The 20,581-nt window shown below is 42.8% G+C and overlaps 1 protein-coding gene across 5 annotated transcripts in view; it reads left to right on the top strand.

The window, feature by feature from the left end:
* Positions 1-20,581, top strand: part of ppm1ba (protein phosphatase, Mg2+/Mn2+ dependent, 1Ba) — a 33,290-nt gene that overhangs the window by 5,269 nt on the left and 7,440 nt on the right. For 3 of the 5 annotated variants that reach the window (XM_074645521.1, XM_074645522.1, XM_074645517.1), the window contains 4 exons: positions 6,657-7,573; positions 9,357-9,474; positions 13,581-13,695; positions 15,204-15,261. In XM_074645521.1, the coding sequence (XP_074501622.1) occupies positions 6,686-7,573; positions 9,357-9,474; positions 13,581-13,695; positions 15,204-15,261 (1,179 nt within the window). In that variant the 5' untranslated portion in view covers positions 6,657-6,685. Of the gene's footprint in view, positions 1-6,652; positions 7,574-9,356; positions 9,475-13,580; positions 13,700-15,203; positions 15,262-20,581 lie in introns of those variants that run through there. The other 2 variants (XM_074645518.1, XM_074645523.1) reach the window with 2 other exon arrangements.

Below are 20,581 nucleotides of genomic sequence, written 5' to 3'. Positions count from 1 at the left end.
GGACTTCTACCTGGGCTGTGTCCAAAGTGATTGATCACTGTTTGTCACTATATGGGGAATATTCTGAAGTGGACAATATAGTGTTTCAGATCAGAAAAACAATATTCGGACACTACTCAGATCATTCCTTTCATCCAGCAGTCTTGTTTCCTTGCATGATGGTAGTTGGCTCTTGAGTTTATGTCAATCGATTTTTTTCCACTACCTATTGCATTGTCTTGTGGGATAATTTTAGTCCACTACATTGGGTAGAAAAAATTACACACTACACACATTGCATAGTCGATTTTAGACACAGCGCTGGTCTTCATAAAGGGCACAAGTTGCATTTAAACCTGCAGTAGGCAGAATATTTTTGGCATCATTGGGCAGAAATTTCATAATAACCTTTCAGTATATTGTAATTCAAGTGTTCTGAGAGAAAACTAGACTTCTGCACCTCCTCATGGCTCTGTTTTCAGGCTTTAGAAAATCTAGCCTGTGATGAGAGACTTTGACCAATCACAGGTCATTTCAGAGAGAGAGGGTTCCTATTGGCTGTGCTCCAGCTGGTGGGCAGTGCTTGGTATTTCCTCAACTGATCTCAACATGGCTGCCGGGTCATAAACATTCTCATTTTACAGCTAAACAGTACACTAGAAGATGATTCTGAAAACATTTGATGTGAGAAATAGGCATTACAGTAACAGAATATTGATTCATATTTGATCAGCGCTGCCTAGTTTGACCGTTTGATTGGAGTTCGCGAGTGATTGACAGTGACAGTGATTAATGCTCAAGACTCCAGATCAGCTCTGATTTGTTGTTTTCCTCCGGTCTGTGAAATCTTGCAGATGCCGTTAGGAGCGCTGGAGGACACAGAGGAACATGATTTTTTTCAGATTACCTGTCTCATGCACTACTGTCAGGATAAAGGGACCATTTCATAAAAATCTTTTTTTTTTAAATCATATTTGCTCCATTTTTACCCACTGCAGCTTTAATGCCAATCAGCGATACTTGCTGCTGTACCCCAAAGTGAGCCAGCCAGTTTGACCACTGTACCAATTTAGGATGAGGCTGCGGGGCCTCTATCTGGTACCTATAACCCCTTCTGACTCTGTATTTTCTTTCGGGAATCACATGCAAATCATGCATGCGTTGATTATTGAGAATTTCCCTCAGCTGCTCCTCTATCTATAGTACTCCAGCACCTGTTTTCTACTACACCACCATGCTACATTTCCCATCAGCCTGTGCACGTTTGGTACACGGCCACAAACACAGATTGCTCATTTCTGTCACCTGTCATTCCCACCAAAAACAGTACACCACTTTTGGTGATGCTGCCATCTGAAATGTAGATGTGGCTATTATATCACATACTACACATCAGGGTTTACGTTAGCCAGCATATGCCAGCCTTTTGACGGTATCACGTGTAGTTGTCTGGCAGATTAACTGGCCAAAATGTCCGTTGGGAAGTATGCCAAATAAATGTATTAATTAATAGCACATTAAACAGCCTACTATTGTAAGATATGTTGCCAAGACAACTTAAATATAAACTTCTATTATACAAAAGTTGAAATGCCTCCGCTCAGCTGTGCTTCTAATCCAGTACACTGTTTGTCAAATTCAGTGAATATCTCCACACGGTCCGCTGGCTGTCTGTTCTGTGTGCGCTGAAAAAAATCCAGTGTTCATACACAGCCAGTTAAATGCTAAATAGAGTGGCTCAGACCAAGCCACTATAATGATGATATAAATAATGATTACATCTATGTTTCTTCAATACATTTTTACTTTTGGACTTAAGACTGAGACAATTACAGAGACGAGGAGCAGAGCGCGGCACAGCGCCATGCTCGCTTCGAGTGTGTGCGTGTTTGAGAGAGACAGAGAGGGGGAGAGAAGGTGGACTGTATGCAATGTTTCGGTAAGGTATTAATGATAATTTGAATGTCAATGTTATGAATGAAGATTGAAACTATTCGGTAGGTTACAGCCCTACGAGCCACACAGCACCATTTTCAATTTGACAAATGTGGAAATCAAACCAACCAGTGTATTTAATTTTTTAAAACCTCTTCTTCATTTAACTTATTTTTAATTTATGTCAAATGTAGGTTATTATATGGCTGATATATGTTCGGTAATTGTTCTATATGGCCAGAATTCTGGAATATTAACAGCTATATTGGCCACCAAAAAGTGTAGTGTAAACCCTGCTATACAGTGCGTGTAGGGCTGGGTATCGATATTCAATACCTTTTTAAGTTTTATCTACCAAAATAACCCAGCCTGTATAAAGTAGTGTCAAACAATACCTGCATTTCATTGTTTTTGTACTCGGATCTAGAAAAAAATGACTATTTGTATGGGTTTTGCTCGTAGCCAATCACCGCAAGCGTTCTTCGATTTAATGCGATATATGAGATTGGACCACTACCGCAGCAGCTACAACCCATGCAGTCTGTGGTGTGGAGAAGTTAAAGCGTGGTGTGTTTGACGGAGTTGGCGGTTCAGCGTGCCAAGATGCCACCAAAACATAAAGTATGGCTGCACTACACACCTGTGGTGACTGATGAAAATAAATGCATGGTGGTGGCATTTTACCATTCACATGATGGGTATCGAATGAAGTAGAAAAGAAGGTATCAAAAAATCACTCACTATCAGTATCACTTTAAGGGTACTGGTATTGGTAACCGGCATCATAATTTTATGCAGCCCTAACTGCATGTCACCAAAAAAAGGGAGAGAGAGAGAGTGGGCTATTTTGTTAATGGTAGGTCACTGCTGTGTGTAGTCTGTGTTTGACAGGCTAATCTGGCCCTGCGTGGATCCCATCAGCAGCTGACTGGTAAATTGAGTTAGCTTGTTAAAGCTACCCTGCTTGTCTGAAGTCTGAGACCTGCGGGCCCGTCTGTTTGCCAGCTTTCAACTTTGACTCTCAAACAGTGTGAGTAATGCCGACCTTACACCAAACGACTTTTTCAAGCGATTTCACTTCCATTTCCAATGTCTATAAAATAAAGAGTTGCGGCGCGCTCCCGTGACCTTGATCGCTTAGTGTAAGGTGGTCATAAAACTCAGTCCAAGCTGTCTTAAGTCAGTCTTTTTCGATATTTTAACAGTTAAAAGTTTAACATTATCGTAAGTTCAATGATGCAAACATGTCAACAACCAATAGGTGCGCTCTCTTCAGCAGCAAACAGGAAGCAGCAAACGGGGTAGAACGTAAACATGGAGAAACTGGTGGAGTTGTGGAATGAACAGGAGTGCGTCTTTGACGTGTCCTCCCATTTGTACCACGATAGAGTGGAGAAGGAAAAAAAGCTGCAGCTCTTGAAAACCCCAGGGAGTATGCTATATGCTATAGCTAACTAGCTAACCACTTTCCCAAATGGGGCTTCTTGCGAGCTAACGTTAGCTACAAGAATGTTGGCTATTAGCCTACGAGCTAACCTTATGTTTCAGCTGAAGCTTGCTGGCTTCAATCATATAAATCTGGCTCCAGTGCTTGCTCTCTCTGTTTCTCTCATATATACACACGTGTGCAAAGCTAGCAATCTTCGTCTGAAACATACAGTTAGCTCCAGTATCTACTGTAACATTAGCTCGCAAGTAGCCCCATTCGGGGCAGTGGTTAGCTAGCTAGGTATAGCACACTCACTGGAGCTGCAACAGTTTCTGTCCACTTCTTTCTCATCACTTTTTCTTCTTGTAAATTTCCACCAGGAGCAGGATGTGACATTATCTCTAAGGAATCTAGTTGTAGTCTTGTAAATAGTGACCTTACAAGATCCCCAGTCTTTGCAAAATATTAGTCTGTGACTAAAAACTCTGTGACTTAAAACACATTTCTCACATTTAGATGTGAGAAGGTGTCAGACTTCAGTCTTTTCAAAGTCTTCTAATGTATGGTAGGCATAAATCAGAGCGAGATTGTTGAGACCTAACCCTGAAATGCATGTGCTTTCCATAAACGGCAACATGAATTTACGCAAACACACATACACAGTGGCATCGCTGTACAGATCTCTTGTCGCATGCTGCAACCACCAACATCTACTGCTGCCTTTGTTGCTATGGCAACCACTCAGCTGCCACTCCAAGCTGTGCAACCATGGAGACTGGGTGACATCACTCCCCGGAGTTTTCGGTGCTTACATCAGTGGTTACAAGTTATGCTGGTATATATATATTTTTTATGCAAAACCAACGGGGTATGATGACGCATACTGTGTTGATGATGATTTATTATCAGCCTTAACATACTAGGGCCCTTGCCTTGGTACAGCGTGCATGCAGTTGCTGCACAGGTGAAAGAGCAAATTATTTGGTTTGATGATAGTGTACATGGCTTTGATATCTGCTCCATAATAAGTTGAATGTGTGTGAATGCATTCAAGTGGTTTGGACTAGTGGTGCTTCCCAGCCCTTTGATATGTGATCAGTGGTTAAGTCTATGTGTGTGTGTGTGCGTGTTGATATGCAAAACAAAACACACCTGTTGTTCATTGTATCACTATTAAATGAACTGGGAGACTGAAAGTCACAGAAACCACTGTGGTACTGATCATCCACTCTTTTCTAAAATTAAACATGGTACTAGACTGAGACTTTGTGCTACAAAGGCAGAGTGTAGACTATACTGTTTGGGTCAGTTTTGTAATTAATAACTTTTAGTAAGTTTTAAGATGATAAGATGGTCCTCCATCTCTAAGGTCCACTACTTCATGCTTTGCATTAGATCATGCATTAGCCGCGGCCGGCTTTCAGTCAGCTTGGTTCTCAATTGGCTATCGTTCTTTCCCACGTGACCGCGTTATCGGCTGTCCTCGGGGTTCCCCACACAAATCGTCAAATCGTCGTAAATGTTGAACATGTTTAATATTTAAGATTCGAAATTGGTGCGGCCAGGATGGACTTCCGAGCCGATCGTGGGATGTAAAAAACACTCTTAATATACCTCGCACCACAGGAACATCTGGAAAGATCATCTTTAGAACCACCATAAAATCGGGGCTTTGCTGACCCTTGTCGGGAGGGGGGGAATTGAGCCTAAAATCGGCTTGATTCTTGTGGTGTGTGCGCGGCATAACTGTGTAGTTAAAATAAGAATTGTGTGTTGTTAGCTTTTGATGTCTGTCAAATAGATGTGAAACGGATGACTAAAAAAGGCAGCCTAAATGCTCATGTGTCTAGTCATGTGATTGTCTCCCCTACATCTATTGCTAGGTAGTGTTTATTTGTTTAATTTTTGTTGATAAAATGTAAACCATGCCTTTACCTTTTGACCTCATGGGTCAACAGAAATCTGAGATGATGTGAAACTGGGAAGTTCTTATGTTTTAGTAGTTATGTTGTTTGTTTGTTTTTTAAATGTAACCTTAAGCCTTAACCATTAAGAGACCGGAACCTTGAGTGTGCCTACAACTTATTTGTGAGTAGCATTTATTGATATTTTGAGGAATTAAGGCGCAAGTTAAGAGTACAATTTCCGAGGCTAAGAGGCCATTAAGTAGTGTGACAATCAATGAGACTGTATAAGTTCATGTTCTCACATTACATAACCAATGGCTGGACACAGAATTATTCTCTCCTATCAAGCAGCCTGATGCTGTTCATTTAGCTAATGCAGGTGCAATTAGCGACAGATAACACATCCTCTCGATCCACTCCGTAGTGTTTGTTAATGCTCTTAGTAGCCAGCTCTGGCTGGCCAAAGAAGCTTTTAAGCTTGCTCCTCAGTCTCTTTAAGCATAAACCAAAGTTTCTGTGCTATTTCAGGATATTATGAGCAACGGTCACTGTTTGGTTGAATTATTCCTTTAGGACTATTAAGTTAACATTACAAGGAACACACACATGCTTAAAAGTCTTTTTACAACTTGCATAGTTCACATTTTCAGACCCTCAAATTCTGTTGAGATCTTTAATCTGTTTTTACTGGCTGGAAAGTCATAACCACTAAAATTGTGAGTGGAAACCTAGTTTACATTCACAGCCTGATTCAACAGAATGAGAGCGAGGGTGATGTAATTTATCGATACAATGTTCAGGTTCTTTTTGTAAAATAATTAGTGTACCGTTCCTTATAACTTTTTTTTATTTGTGAACAAATATGAAACATTATTTAAAAGTTTTGCTCTTTTGATTCACAGAATACATTTTACATGGCAAACATTTCCAGAACAATTAAATGTTCAGATGAAGGCAATGATATGAGCAAGCGACATGCTGGTCTGAGTCTGCTGCTGCTCAGAGTGCTATTGCTTGTTTATTGATAGTTTATTAATATTGAACATGTCGCATGTCCTAATTGCACCAAATTTGACATGGCACTCCCTTTGGTCCCCAGCAATACACCCGCCCAAGTTTGAAGTAGATCGGACGTACAGACAAACAGACAGAGTTTCATATGCGACCAAAATGGAGCATTGCCATAATTTATGTTATTAGCTTCACTTATGTCAAAATGTGAGTATGGTACTACTTTGGAACTGTAATTATGAAAATTCAATTGGTGAGCATTTAAACTGTAATCAGAGTCAGAATTGTGTGTTAAGATAGTACAGGTCTGCAGTGACTCAACTATTTAATTCAAATTCAGTGTGCTTTTTTCTTTTTTTGTCCTATGTCTGTCTGTCCTTTTCTCTCCCAGGTAGCAGTGGGTCTCTCTCTGTAGGGCAGAGCCATGGGTGCATTCCTGGACAAGCCCAGGACAGAGAAGCACAACTCTCATGCTGAGGGCAACGGCCTGCGCTACGGGCTGAGCTCCATGCAGGGCTGGCGGGTGGAGATGGAGGATGCTCACACAGCTGTGTTGGGACTTCCTGCTCCCGGTATGACCGACTGGTCCTTTTTTGCTGTGTACGATGGTCACGCTGGCTCAAGGGTCGCCAACTACTGCTCTAAGCATCTTCTGGAACACATAATCGGCGCTAGCTTAGGGGCCGGAGGGACCCAAGGCTCCCATGCTGGTTCAGACAGCTCTGCCACTGACCCTCCAGCACTGGTTCCTCCTACAGTGGAGACTATGAAATCTGGGATCCGGGTAGGCTTCCTGAAGATCGATGAGCACATGCGCAGCTTCTCTGACCTTCGAAACGGAATGGACCGTAGCGGCTCCACAGCAGTGGGAATCCTCCTGTCACCCGATCATTTCTTCTTCATCAACTGCGGCGATTCTCGAGCTGTTCTGTGCCGCAATTCACACGTGTGCTTCTCCACACTTGACCACAAGCCTTGCAACCCACGTGAGAGAGAGCGCATCCAGAACGCCGGCGGCTCGGTGATGATTCAGAGGGTTAACGGGTCACTAGCTGTGTCGCGGGCCTTGGGGGACTACGATTACAAGTGCGTGGATGGCAAGGGCCCCACAGAGCAGCTGGTTAGCCCCGAACCAGAAGTGTTCGAGATGGTTCGGTCCCCGGACCAGGATCAGTTTGTGATCCTGGCGTGTGATGGCATCTGGGATGTCATGTCCAACGAGGAGCTGTGCGAGTTTGTTAAATCTAGGCTCGAGGTGACTGATGACCTGGAGAGAGTCTGCAATGAAGTGGTGGACACCTGCCTGCACAAGGTATGTGCAAATTAGTTTTTGAGCATGACTTTTGTGTGTTTTTGCTGTGACAGCTGATGGCATATAGAGATTGAAATGGAGTCTGGCAGTCAAGTCCTCAAGTTACTTTTTTTAAATTATTGTGTCATCGAGAAGGCCGTTTGAATTCCCTGCTACAAATATATATGAAGAAATGTTACATAAAGTTCTAAGAGATGTTTTTATTAGCTGAACAGGAACTAGTTGTAACAGCTTGAATGGCCCAGGCTCATAACTAAATGGTTCCTCAAATGAGCACAGAGGAGAAAGTTGGGCAGCTCAGGACATGAAAAAGTAAACACGCCAAGAAATCAATTACAAGCTTTTAATTTTGACGGTACATTCACACCAAGCGCGAAGCGAACATTTTGTGCGGTGCGACTACATAAAAAGTCAATGCAAAGAGGTGAATAGATGCAAATTTGCGATGCCGAGTTGAAATATTTCAACTTGAACGAGGAAAAAGCGTGACGCCTATCAGCGTTGATATTCTCCTGCTGTTGTCGTCCTGATGTTGAATCAGAAATGGAGGAAAAAAATCTTGTAGCTGTCTGTGGGCACACAGAGCTACGATAGTACTTCATATCTGTACAGAGACCGGACCAGACTCTGTGTATAAATGGATGTGTATAAACCACAGACTGTCTCAGTGTTGATGGAGCAGCTACTATGTTAACATAGCCTGGCACCGATCGATCCGATCTCCATTCAGAAAACAAGCAAATTAAAAGTTGTTATTGTCGTCTTGCGGACAGATGTGACCAAGCATGAATTCAGACTTTTTACAAATCGGCATCATTATGTTGTTATTTCGGCATACGTTTGATCCGTTTATAACGATGTTTCTGCCGTATTCATGCCAAGATGATGTTATGTTGAGTGTTGATGGAACAGCTGCAATGTTAGCATAGCCTGGCACTGATCAATCCGAACTCCATTCAGAAAACAAGCAATTTAAAACTTGTTTGCTTGTCATCTTGCTGACAGACGTGACAAAGCATGAATTCAGCCTTTTTACAAATCTGCATTATTGTGTAGTTATTTCGGCATTCTTTTGATAACTTTTTTGCAATCACATCACAATCTGCTTATTTTGGGTCCATACCGCGGTAGCGACGTGTGGCTTGCTTGATACAGTCAGTGCAATGGGACTGTATGTGAATACAGTTCGCCGCTGGGGGATGTTATGAACCCAGACACGACGGCGTTTGGTTTTCTGACATCTCTGAGACTTCCACATGTACAAAGCAGCAACAGTGGTTAATGGTTATTATCAGTGGCTGAAATGGCAGAAAAAAAAGTTGTTGGTATCTACGGAGACAAGCCCCTTCTCCTCTCCGGCGCGTCCAGCACGAATGAACACAAATGTTACCGGTGGTTCAACTCGCGTGAGCGAAATTTTTGCCTTGCTCTTGGTGTGAATGCGACTTGACGCCTTCTGTAGGCTTGAAAGACTGCTGTAAATCTTGCAGGTTTCCTCAATCCTGAACAGCAGCTGTGGTCAGCTTGAATTCAGTTTATTACAATAGATTCAAATAGTGAGTGTTCAGATGTAAAAATAGCATTGTATATAAAATAGCATATTTATGTTACAATATTGAAATAGAGCAGTCTGTATCAGCGTTGCCTCGCTGTGATTCACAGTGCAGACTGCTCCATTACTTGGGCCTAGGAAATCATCTTCATTATTTCTTTCAGCACTACACAATAACTCCTTCTCTCACCTGCTCTTTCCTCACTCCCCTCTCCTCCCCGTCCACCTCAGGGGAGTCGGGATAACATGAGTGTTGTGTTAGTGTGTTTGCCCAACGCTCCCAAAGTGTCGGAGGAAGCTGTGAGGAAAGACACTGAGCTCAACAAATATCTGGAGTCTCGAGTGGAAGGTGAGGATGGATGGAGAAAAATAACCAATGTTTATTGTATGTGCAAACATAATGAGATTTTTGAATATTAGACATTTTAGTTGCTCATTTTCATAATGTTTCTTTAGTTTCTGCTGAGAAAAGCTGTGGAGTATTCACATGTTACGGGTGGTTGAAAGTGAATATGAGGTCATTTAATTTAAATTAAATTAGGGATGCACTGATTGCAAAATTATGGGCTGATACTGATGTTTAAAATAACAATTTGGCCAATATCAAAAAAAGTCATACGCTAAAAAATAACTGAGCTGTTTTTAAAGTCATTCAGCATTTCATCTCGTTCATTCGTCTTTGAATGAGCACAAATTCAATCACAAATTCATGAAACAACCTTTGATATAACCTTTGTTCATATGAAAAAGATTCTTCTTTTTTTTTTTCAAAAAACTGCTTCAAAAGCTACCTACCTACTCAATGAGAAGAATGTTTCAGTAGCCTTCTTACATAGCCCAGCAATTTTTTTTTTTTTTTTTTGTTTTGTGAAAAATAAATTAAATGTAAATGTAAAAATGATTAGAAACATAAGCAATGTTTCTCTCACAGACTTTACTTGGGTGGGCCGTCCATATATTAACGAGTATGTGTATTTGGCGACCCGTTTTAGCACTTTTCATTTTAAGTTTTGTATCCGTCCGAGAGAACAACACCATCCGCGATTGATTAACTAGTGGACTTGTAACGGGGAGCGGATGAAGAGCTGCGGCCTCCAAGGGCCTTGGAAGGAGGTTATGTTTTCACCGGCGTTTGTTTGTTTGTTTGTTTGTTTGTTTGTTTGTTTGTTTGTCTGTTAGCAGGATTACTCCAAAAGTACGTGATGAATTTGAATGAAATTTTTTGGAGGGGTGGGGTGTGGCACATTAGATTTTGGTGGCGATCCGGATCATGATCCTTTTTTAAGGATTCCGATCAGCCAGAACATAAAGACCTCTGGGTATAACACATGCGCAGTGTAACTGATGATGCATTGATGACGCGTGACTCCGCCTCCTTCCTCGAGCAGAGAGATACATGTGTGGATGTGTGTGCGGGAGCTGCTGGCCGTCCGCGGTGAGACAAAAAAAAGCGGTAGCTGACGGGATGAGAGACACCATGGTGTAACGTTATACAGACATAACAAGGCTGCTGAATGAGAGAGGCATCCGCCGATACGTTACACGGAAACACACCGTGTTAATAATAAGCCGACCACCTCACGGTACTGCCAGCTGGGAGCTGTGATCTGTTTTTTAAAATCAGGCACCTTGGCGGAGGTCTGCGCTCTCCGAGTGCCATTCTGGTTTTTAATAAATCCTGTAAATCCATTGTTTTACTGCCTAGTTTGTCACTGAACATAACAACGTTCTTGTCGCTGATCTTTCCTAGATACTCCCACGCGGCCGACTTTTTCTTTCACTTTTATTTGTGAACAACGCCGCATGGCACCTGCTGTCAGAGTCGTATCCAGCCAGCGGCTTCTTCTCTGAAACAGCAGTTGGTTACTGTTGTCCGAGACCGACTACATATAACCAAGACAACATTAAGCCGGTCCAAAATTGATTCAACACAACAGATAAACATAGGCCACTGCCATTGGCCAATGTCATTTTATTTGCCGATAGGCTGATGGCAGTAAACAAGGCAAATATTGGCCAATACCGTTGTTTGGCCAATAAATCGGTGCATTCCTAGTTTAAATAGGTTCTTGAATTACTGTCATGTGGTGAACTGTGAAAATATTACTGTATGCTTTTATAACAGCTGTGTGTTTTTGTTCTTATTTATAATCTCAATAAATCTCAACAGTTTTAGGACTATAAACCCCATTTACACCCATTAAAGCTGCAGTGGAGCAAATATGATTATAAAAAGTTGCTTTTATAAAACAGTCACTATATCCTGACAGTAGTGCATGAGTAGTTTGACCGTTTGATCGGAGTTCAGAGGCTACATTTTTCAAAGCCTGAAAACAGCCATGAGGATATGCAGAAGTCTAGTTTTCTCTCAGAACACTTGAATTTCAATATGCTGAAAGGTTATTATGGAATTTCTGCCCCAATGATGCCAAAAATATTCTACTTACTGCAGGTTTAATATTGTTTATAAAGGTGTAGTTGGAAAAACGGATCTTTATCTTAGGTCCTACAAAGGTTTTTCTTGAAGACACAGCATCTTTCTCTAACTGAAACATCATATCTCTATGTATGTTTTCTCCACTGACTGCCACTGCCCCTCTCTATTGTCCAACCTCCAGCCAAGTTCTCTTCGGCTCACAGCAGAGGAATGACACCGTCATGACCCCCTTTTCCATTCCAGCAAGCATCTCCCCCTCTTTATTCCCCGTTCGTTCCTCTCCTCCCTAAACGCATCTTTCTCTCCCGTCCCTCGCTCCAACATTCCCTGTCTTGTTTGGATGGATTCCCAGCTCCCCTCCTGTCTTTCTTTTTGTCCTTTTCTTTCTCATTTCATCCCATTTTTTTTTTTTTCTCAGGATGTATGAGGCTGTCTGATGAACGCAGTGCAGCTTTTCTAGTCTTTGTTGGTTATGTCAGCTCTCTTCCATGGCTACTGTTAGTTTGTGTTAAACCAGGGCTTGTCAGCTGTTTCAGATTTTGGCCAAGCAAGAAAATGTATTTTTAAGGCCCAGACACACCAAGTCAACATCAAAGATCTAGCGACGATGAAGGGCGAGTCTTCTCGTTCTGGGCCTGCTTGAGAGGAAATAACTCTCCCTACAAGCAGGTGGCGGTAGTCTGTATTCGTCGTTCAAAAAGGAAGGAAGGCAGGAAGGAAGACGAGGACGGCGGATATACAAGACGTTGTAATGATACGTACATTAAATAAATCGGTGTTTGCCGACCATTTTGACACCACTCTCACTCACCAATTAGCTTCATTCCAGACGGCCATGTCGTTGTGAAAATATCCGTGTATTGGAATGATCAGATGAGATGAAGATGAAGATGAAGATGAAGAATGAGAAGAGCCTTCTGTGCTTGTCCTCTTGACTTTACTCGTTGGCTTGTTTTCCTCACGTCCGTTTCTCTTCTCGTGCACTGATTCGTTTAAGCTGATCAGCCAATCAGAGTGATTTCTCTCACCGACGAGCTCCATTCAACATGCCGTATCGGCCAAAAAACCTCCGACACGGGCAAACTAGAGCCAACAGTGCGGCACACACTGCAAAAACTAGGCCGACAGACGCTCACCGACGGCCCCAAACTGTCCGACAGCTGCCCATCACCCTTAAAGGCCTTGACACGCCAAAGCCTCGGTCTTCTAGTTCCCCTTTTTGAATGATGAATACATACTACCGCTGCTGGTGTGGAGAGTTACTTCCTCTCACCCAGGCGCAGAACATTCGTGCTAACTAGCCGTCGGCTGCAGTCTTTACCGTGTGTTTAAATGCAACTTGTCGGCCAAGACAAAGGCGACATGACGCGACCTTACTGTAACGGCCTTCATCGCCGTTACAGTAGTTCTTTGATATCGGCTTGGTGTGTGTGGGCCTTTAAACCCAATTTTGTCTTGATCCACAGAATGGAAAAACCTGGGTCTAGTATGTGGAAGATACCGTAGGTTGTAATGTCCATTGTAAAACTATGTAATGCAGGTGGTAACATGAAGAGGTAGTTATTGTGTATAGAACTGTGAATGAATGCTGAATGGTTTTATAGGCACTCCAGAGGGGGTTTAATTTCACATTTCAGAGTGAAGTACAGTCATTCAAACATTTGTTCGGGTGTTTGGCTTCAGGTACTGTCTAATACTGGAAGATAGAAAGAAAGAGAGGAAAGAAAAGAAAGCGGGAGAGGAATGCTCTGGCTGAACATTGACCTGGCCTCACGCCACTCTCAACTGCAGGCCTCTCTGTCACCATCTCTCTCACTCTCTCCGTCTCATACATGCACTCGTTTCCACAAACTCACTTGTATGTTTTCCGTCTTCCCTCCTTTTCCTCTTCATTTGTCACATTTTTGGTCTGTCTCCTCTGTCTTTCTCTCCATCTCCTATCTCTACCCAGCTGTTCTTGGCCTTCGCCGGCTCTGTTAGTGCCGACTTGTGTAACAATGTGTCTACTGTTGTTTTAGAGATGCTGTCTCGGCCAGGGGAGGAGGGCTTTCCGGACCTGGTAGCAGTGATGAGGAACCTGTCCACCGACATCGGCATGCCCTCGCTGCCACCAGGGGGAGGCCTTGCCAGCAAGTAAGGACCACCGCCCTCAAAAGGGGGGGGTTGTACGTTACCACGCAGTCATAAAAATATGAAACTACAAGGAGAGTAATGTAATGTAAAAAACAAGCCAGCAGCCTATTGCACCAGCTCTTATGTCAGGCTGTAAAGTCCACACTAAATGATACATTAAAAGTAGTTAGTTTGATCCTAAAGCTGTGTCTAAGTTTGGTTGCACCACGAACATGTTAAGTTCATCTTAGTTACTCTTGCGTAAAGTCCACACTAACCAAAACATTGTCACAGAATATGCCGTTTTCACATTCTGTGGCCAATCAGTGAAAAGCACTGTTCTTGATGCAGTTTAGCGAAGAGGCTAACGGCTAAAAATAGCTAACGTTAATCACCAAAGAACAACAAAAAGGCACGTAAACTAGGACAAAGCCTTATGATAAGGTGATAATTACACAACCTTAATCTACAGCTAACGTTCAATATAACAACTGACATCGAGTGGTGAAACCGTCAACTACAACATAGGGTAATATAACATAACGGTAATGTTATTGATGGAATTGTAATGTTTTACCAAACACATTATGATGGCACAAACTGTTATAAATGAATAGTTGATAGAAAGTTATGTAACCCGATATATTTGCTTGTCAATGTGGCACAGGGGAGATTTCTATGTAATTGCCCACTTACCGTATGTGCTATTTTATATGTTGTTACATTATGCACTTTATTTTGCATGTTTTACAGAGCGCTGGCATGACGTATTGCTTTACACGCACAGTCGATTTATGCACTTGAATTGAATCATTAAACAAAGTTTTTAAATTAACTGGTAGCAAAATAATAGTGCAGACACTTGTAGGAAAGGACTGCGGGCCCCGTTTCTGTCCGTGATATGTCGTTAATCTGCTGCCAGCAGGTCGGTAATCCTCTGCATCTGCTCATGTAAAACGAAAGCAGCGCTGTATAAAGCAGTCATCATGAATGTCCAAGGGGGTGTAACCTATCGCGGAGCGCGTTGCAGACGCCGGTATAACAGCTGGCTACAACAGCCAGTATAATTCGCTCCTCCTCAATCTAACAAAGCTATCCCACCTTTCAAAACAATGCGCCATGCCAACCGCTGTTTTACGGAAGATTTTATACCTGCGAGGTGTAAGATTTAAGTTGTAACTTATACCTACGTTGCTGCAACCATTAACATGGTAGTAGCTCGTAAACTCGGACTTAAGTTAGAAATTACGTTCACACTAGGCCACGTTTGAACTTCCACATAGCTGGTGCAACCCAGTGCAGTCATCTAGTATGTGCAGATTTCTGTAAGTCATTGGGAATACCTACCTAGGAATAGAAAATACTTTTTCATGTTTGCAGTCGTTACAATACTAGCAAGATTGTTTTCCTTTTCTGACAGCTACACCTTTCCACATACAGTACGCCCTCTGTTGTTGCTTTGATGGATGCTTTGAACTGAATAGCTCAAGTGACCTAATCACATTGTTGTGTCTGTGTTCTTCCTGCAGACGCAGTGTTATTGAAGCAGTATACAACCGTCTGAACCCATACAGGGAGGAAGATGGGGTCAGTATATGTAACGATGAGCTTCGTCCTTCTTTGACTATTTACACTCACACACAAATGTTATGCTGAAGTCTTGAAGCCACCTAACGCATCTAAGTTTCAGTCGTCTCTGAAAACCTCTCACTCCTCTTATGTTGATTCATCCCGTCTGGTGGACCAGGCTAGTGATTTGTGTGTATTGTATTTATTTTCAAAACCATAGGAGATGAAGTATTATAATTGACTTCAGAAGTTGCTTTGAGCCCGGCACACTTTTTTTCTGTTCATAGTGCATGATGCACACCTTCCTGTCAGCCTCATAATTGGCTATGCATGCATGACAACACAGCTTTGTGAGAACTCTTCCTTGTGGAACTGAGAACTTTTGCACTTTTTCCAAATCCGGTGAATGCAGATAAAAGCATTTTCTTCTAATTTATTTGCTGAAATGTCTCTAAATGGGGCACTCCCTGTTCATCAAAGATTTCTTTGAGCACTTTATTTGTTTGCTATGTTTTCTCTGTCCTAACACAAAGCTACCCCAAAGGATACACCAACCCGGCATCAAAGAACTAGCGGCAATAAAGGCCGCCCTTGTCTTGGTTTGCACACGAACACACCGCAAAGACGACAGCCGATGTTCAGTTAGTACGTACAGTGGTAGTAGTCTGTATTCATCATTCAAAAAAGGAAACCGGAAGACCGAGGACTGCCGATATACAAGCCGTTGTTATGATACATAGATGAAACAAAGCGACGTTTAGCGACTATTTCCACACCACTCTCACTCACCGCTTAGCTTCATTCCAGACGGCCATGTCGCTGTGAAAATATCTGTGTGTTGGAATGATCAGATGAGATGAAGGTGACAAATGAGAAGAGCCTTCTGTGTTTTTCCTCTTGACTTTACTCGTTGGCTTGCTTTCCTCACTTCCGTTTCTCTGATTTGTGCTCTGATTCGCTGAAGCTGAACAGCCAATCAGAGCTCCGCTGCCGATTCAACATGCTGAATCGGCCGAAAAACCTCCGACACAGGCCGACTAGAGCCGACGGTGCGGGACACGCCGCAAAAGCTAGGCCAACAGATGCTCACCGACGACCCCAAACTGTCCGACGGGTCTTAAGCGGTGAGATGCTTTCGCCGCCACGGTCGGTGTTACCATGTCACCATGGTAAAATGTCACCATGGTAACAGCCGCAACATCGCAGATAGTCAGCGGTGTATACATGCAACAGTATCCCGGTTTCTTTCAGAGCATACCTGGAGTTTCTGAAAATGGGGTGTGGTGTTTACATGCTCAAACGCATAAACGGGATTCTCCAAAAACCCTGATCATAAAAGGGTTATTAATGTCCATGTACTGTAAATACAGTAATTGATACAAAAACAAATATATCTCTGTTTATAAGAACAATACTTTAAAATGAGAGAGAGGGGAAAAAACCCACAAAAAAACAAATCTGAATCCCATAATTGAAAACCGAATACCTACCAAATGAACGAATAACTGAATATACAGTTCCAGCCCTAACAGATTTAGTGCAACACTAGGAACGACAGAGTGCAGAGAGAGATACTCCACTGAAAACCTGTTTCAAGTCCCAAACACTCGCATTGTGCAGCTTGGAAAGTGGCTCTGAAAGGTTTGTGGCTTTCTCCTCCATGGCGGATGGTGGCCGTAGTCAGCCTTTAGCCACTTTCAATACAAACAAAGTATGAAAACATACTTTTCAAACCATCGCTGCAGTGTTATCCTCTTCTTTGCTGTCTGTCCCTGTGCTCAGTATGTTCCAGAGACCCAAATACAGCTTCTGTTTGTCTGTTTTTTTAGTTCTTTACCTTTGTCGCATGCAACTGTTTGTTGCGAACAACAAACAATGAAGTATACCTATAAAATGGGAAATAAAAAAGGCATGTTTCTAATAGTATCCTGTCTCAAATACAGGCCTATTGTAGTTCTCTGTTTAGTTGAGGTGAATAAATGCTGTTGCCGCTGTTAGAGAATTTATGGCACCAAGGAGTCTGTACAGAACAGGTTGTGTCTAAAGGCCTTTACACACCGGGGAGCGCGACGAATGAACAACACGAAAATGCAAAATACTGTTGCCATAATCACATAAAAAATAAAAAAACGTGTGTTACGGCTTTAAGGATGTAGTCTCGCCCACGCTCTTGCGTTCTGCCGAGATCTCTACTTGCCAACAAGAAAAATGCCATTTCTAACATAATGACTTGAAAACGGGGAGCAGATTGTGTGGTCACTCTGTGTTGTTGCAGTGGATGGGCGGTTGCATATGTGAGTGAGTGTTTGTGTTTATAAATGATGGATCAGATGTGTCTGCGAGGGAATGACACACTGAGATGCCACTACGATAATTGTGAGCATTGCAGTGCCATTATAAAGCTTTGTCCACTTGTTTATTAGCTTTTATGTCTGGTGTGTTCTTGTATGTCTGTATACACTGATCAGCCATAACATTATGACCACTGACAGGTGAAGTGAATAACATTGATTATCTCTTTACGATGGCACCTGGCAGTGGGTGGGATATATTAGACGGCAAGTGAACATTTTGTCCTTGAAGTTGATGTGTTGGAAGTAGAAAAAATGGGCCAGCGTAAGGATGTGAGCGACTTTGACGAGGGCCAAATAGTGCTGACTAGACAACTGTGTCAGAGCATCTCCAGAACTGCAGCTTTTGTGGGATGTTCCCGGTCTGCAGTGGTCAGGACCTAGTTGAGGTCAGGAGTCAGGAGCAGTGGTCAGGACCTACCAAAAGTGGTCCAAGGAAGGAAACCCGGTGAACCGGCGACAGGGTCAGACCCGAGGCTCATCGATGCACGTGGGGAGCGAAGGCTGGCCCGTGTTGTCTGATCCAATAGAAGAACTACTGGAGCTCAAACTGCTGAAAAAGTTAATGCTGGTTCCGATAGAAAGATGTCAGAACACACAGTGCGTCACAGTTTGTTGCTTATGGGGCTGCGTAGCCGCAGACCGGTCAGGGTTCCCGTGCTGACCCCTGTCCACCGCCAAAAGCGCCTACAATGGGCACTTGAGCATCAGAACTGGACCACGGAGCGATGGAAGAAGGTGGCCCGGTCTGATGAATCACGTTTTCTTTTACATCATGTGGATGGCGACGAGTTGGAGGTGTTAACTCGGCCTCCAAATTCTCCAGATCTCAATCCGATCGAGCATCTGTGGGATGTGCTGGACAAACAAGTCCGATCCCGCGGCAAAAGGGGGACCTGCTGGTCATAATGTTATGGCTGATCGGTGAACGTCTGCTAGTGATGGACAAGTCCTCAGGTGGAGCTGGACTCAAAGAAGGGATCTGTGTGTGTGTGTTAGGGCTGCCACCTCTAGTCGATTAGTCGTTTTGGTCTTAGTCGCCTAAGATTTCTAGTCTATTAGTCGTCTTTTTATGCTGAATGACTTATTTCCCCAAAAAATTGTATTTGATCGAGATTGAGTGTTGAATGTTAGTCGACTAAGAATTTCTTTGGTCGAGGATAGCCCTAGTGTGTGAGTCTGTGTGTCTGTGTGTGAAAGAGGTCTCCTGTTTGGTAGCTGGTTTTGGGGGTGATGTTCACCTATTGTGTTGGTGCCTTGGTTTGTCTGTAGCGTTACCGTAAGTCTGTCTTATGCACACATATGAAAAGGATTTTATCTACTCTGCTTAAAGCCGCTATGTGTGGAGTTTTTATGTGACTATATAGCCAAATGAATATTTTGATGCCTGGTTTGATGCCTGGACCGTCCTGGTGGAAATCTATGGTGCTGGTCTCATTTTCAAATTCCACACATAGTGGCTTTAAATAGATTTGAATTGTAATTATAATAGCAGCCATGTTTAAGGACAGCTGGCATGGTTTGGCTAGCATTAGTTAGTTTTTTGTACTATAAATTAAATAATTACATAATACTTAACAACACTTATTGTTTTTTCCAACAGACTTAAAGGTGCTATCAGTAAAATGTGGCTCTTAATAACATCCTGTGTCAGCTTTGGGATGCTACAACATCTGTAAACATGTGCTCCTCCACAACTTCCCATGTTTACTAGATTTCTGTTTAGATTTCACAGATTGCCACCTCTAAGGTAGCTTTTAATGCACTTAAAAGAATAAAAGACATAGCTATATGTCAAAAGTATAAATGGTATTTATTTTATTCCTGTATAAACTGACAAACACTTACAACAAAAATAGTAGTTTGCTTGCTCTTAATGCATTGACAAAAAACATGATCTCATGTAGCTAATGCTTCATCGTAGTACTAGTACAATACATCATACCTTTACCCAAACTTGAGGTCATTAAAATAAATCCACCCATTATTAACTGACTGATGGAAAAGATTAGCAAGATTTAATTGAAGCAAGGCCAGAGTTACAAAAGACAAACCCATAGAAATGAAATAGGAGTAGAAGGGTCATTGAAATGTTTGCTCTGGTAATTTGACTAGTACAAAAGAAAAATAGGGATTGTTCTTAGTTGTTATGGTGACAACAGAACCCGTGTCAGTGGGGCCGTAAAGTGTGTGCTCGCAGCTCGCCGGGATGAGAAAGGACGCAGTGTTAGACACCGGCTCGCTGTTTGGCTTATTTCCTGTAATCATTGCGGCACCAAAGCCTGCAAGGAATCAGCCCAAGAGCTAACCAGCCTGCTAGCGCACAGCTAGCTAGTTAGCTAGCTATTTTGCTAATTCCACCATGCTCCAATGCCACACTGCTTAAGATGAGTTCACACTACACAACTTCCAAAGTGGTCAGATCGCTGTTCACACTACTCTTTACTATTCAAGTCATTGTGATTTTGACACTACATGACTGACACGACAGGCAGGGGGTCACTCTCTACGAGATCTTTCACCGGGAGGAATCCCAGAGAGGTCTCCGAACTATGTTTCGTCATGAAAACACACGCAAGAAATACACGGTAAATGACTTGATACCATACGTGAGACTCATTGCTGGCACGTGTTCACAAAATAGCCCATTTCCTCCGCTTTCCACACTCTATTTTTACTATTAATTCCTCTAGGTGCAACAACAACTTTGGTCCGTGTTGCAAATGCAGCACATACAGTGAGTTCCCTATTGTTACAGGAGACCCCTCCTCCCCCAGGTTTACCCTCAACCCGTGTCTCGCGCTCTCATTGGCTGTAGCTCGTGGCCAGAGTCCCCAACAGGTCCAGATATTTAGCATGCTAGATATCTGGAATGTGTCTGCTAGGCATCGGCGAGCGTCGGTGAGCCTCTCGGCTCACGTCTTTGAACAGTTCACACATGATGCTCGAGCACCGATCTGCGAGCAGCGAGCCAACGGCAATTTGCC

The sequence above is a fragment of the Sebastes fasciatus genome, chromosome 9, assembly GCF_043250625.1.
Source record: "Sebastes fasciatus isolate fSebFas1 chromosome 9, fSebFas1.pri, whole genome shotgun sequence".
Lineage (NCBI taxonomy): Eukaryota > Metazoa > Chordata > Actinopteri > Perciformes > Sebastidae > Sebastes > Sebastes fasciatus.
Note: the sequence above shows the minus strand (reverse complement) of the source record. Positions and strands in the feature narration are given on the sequence as shown.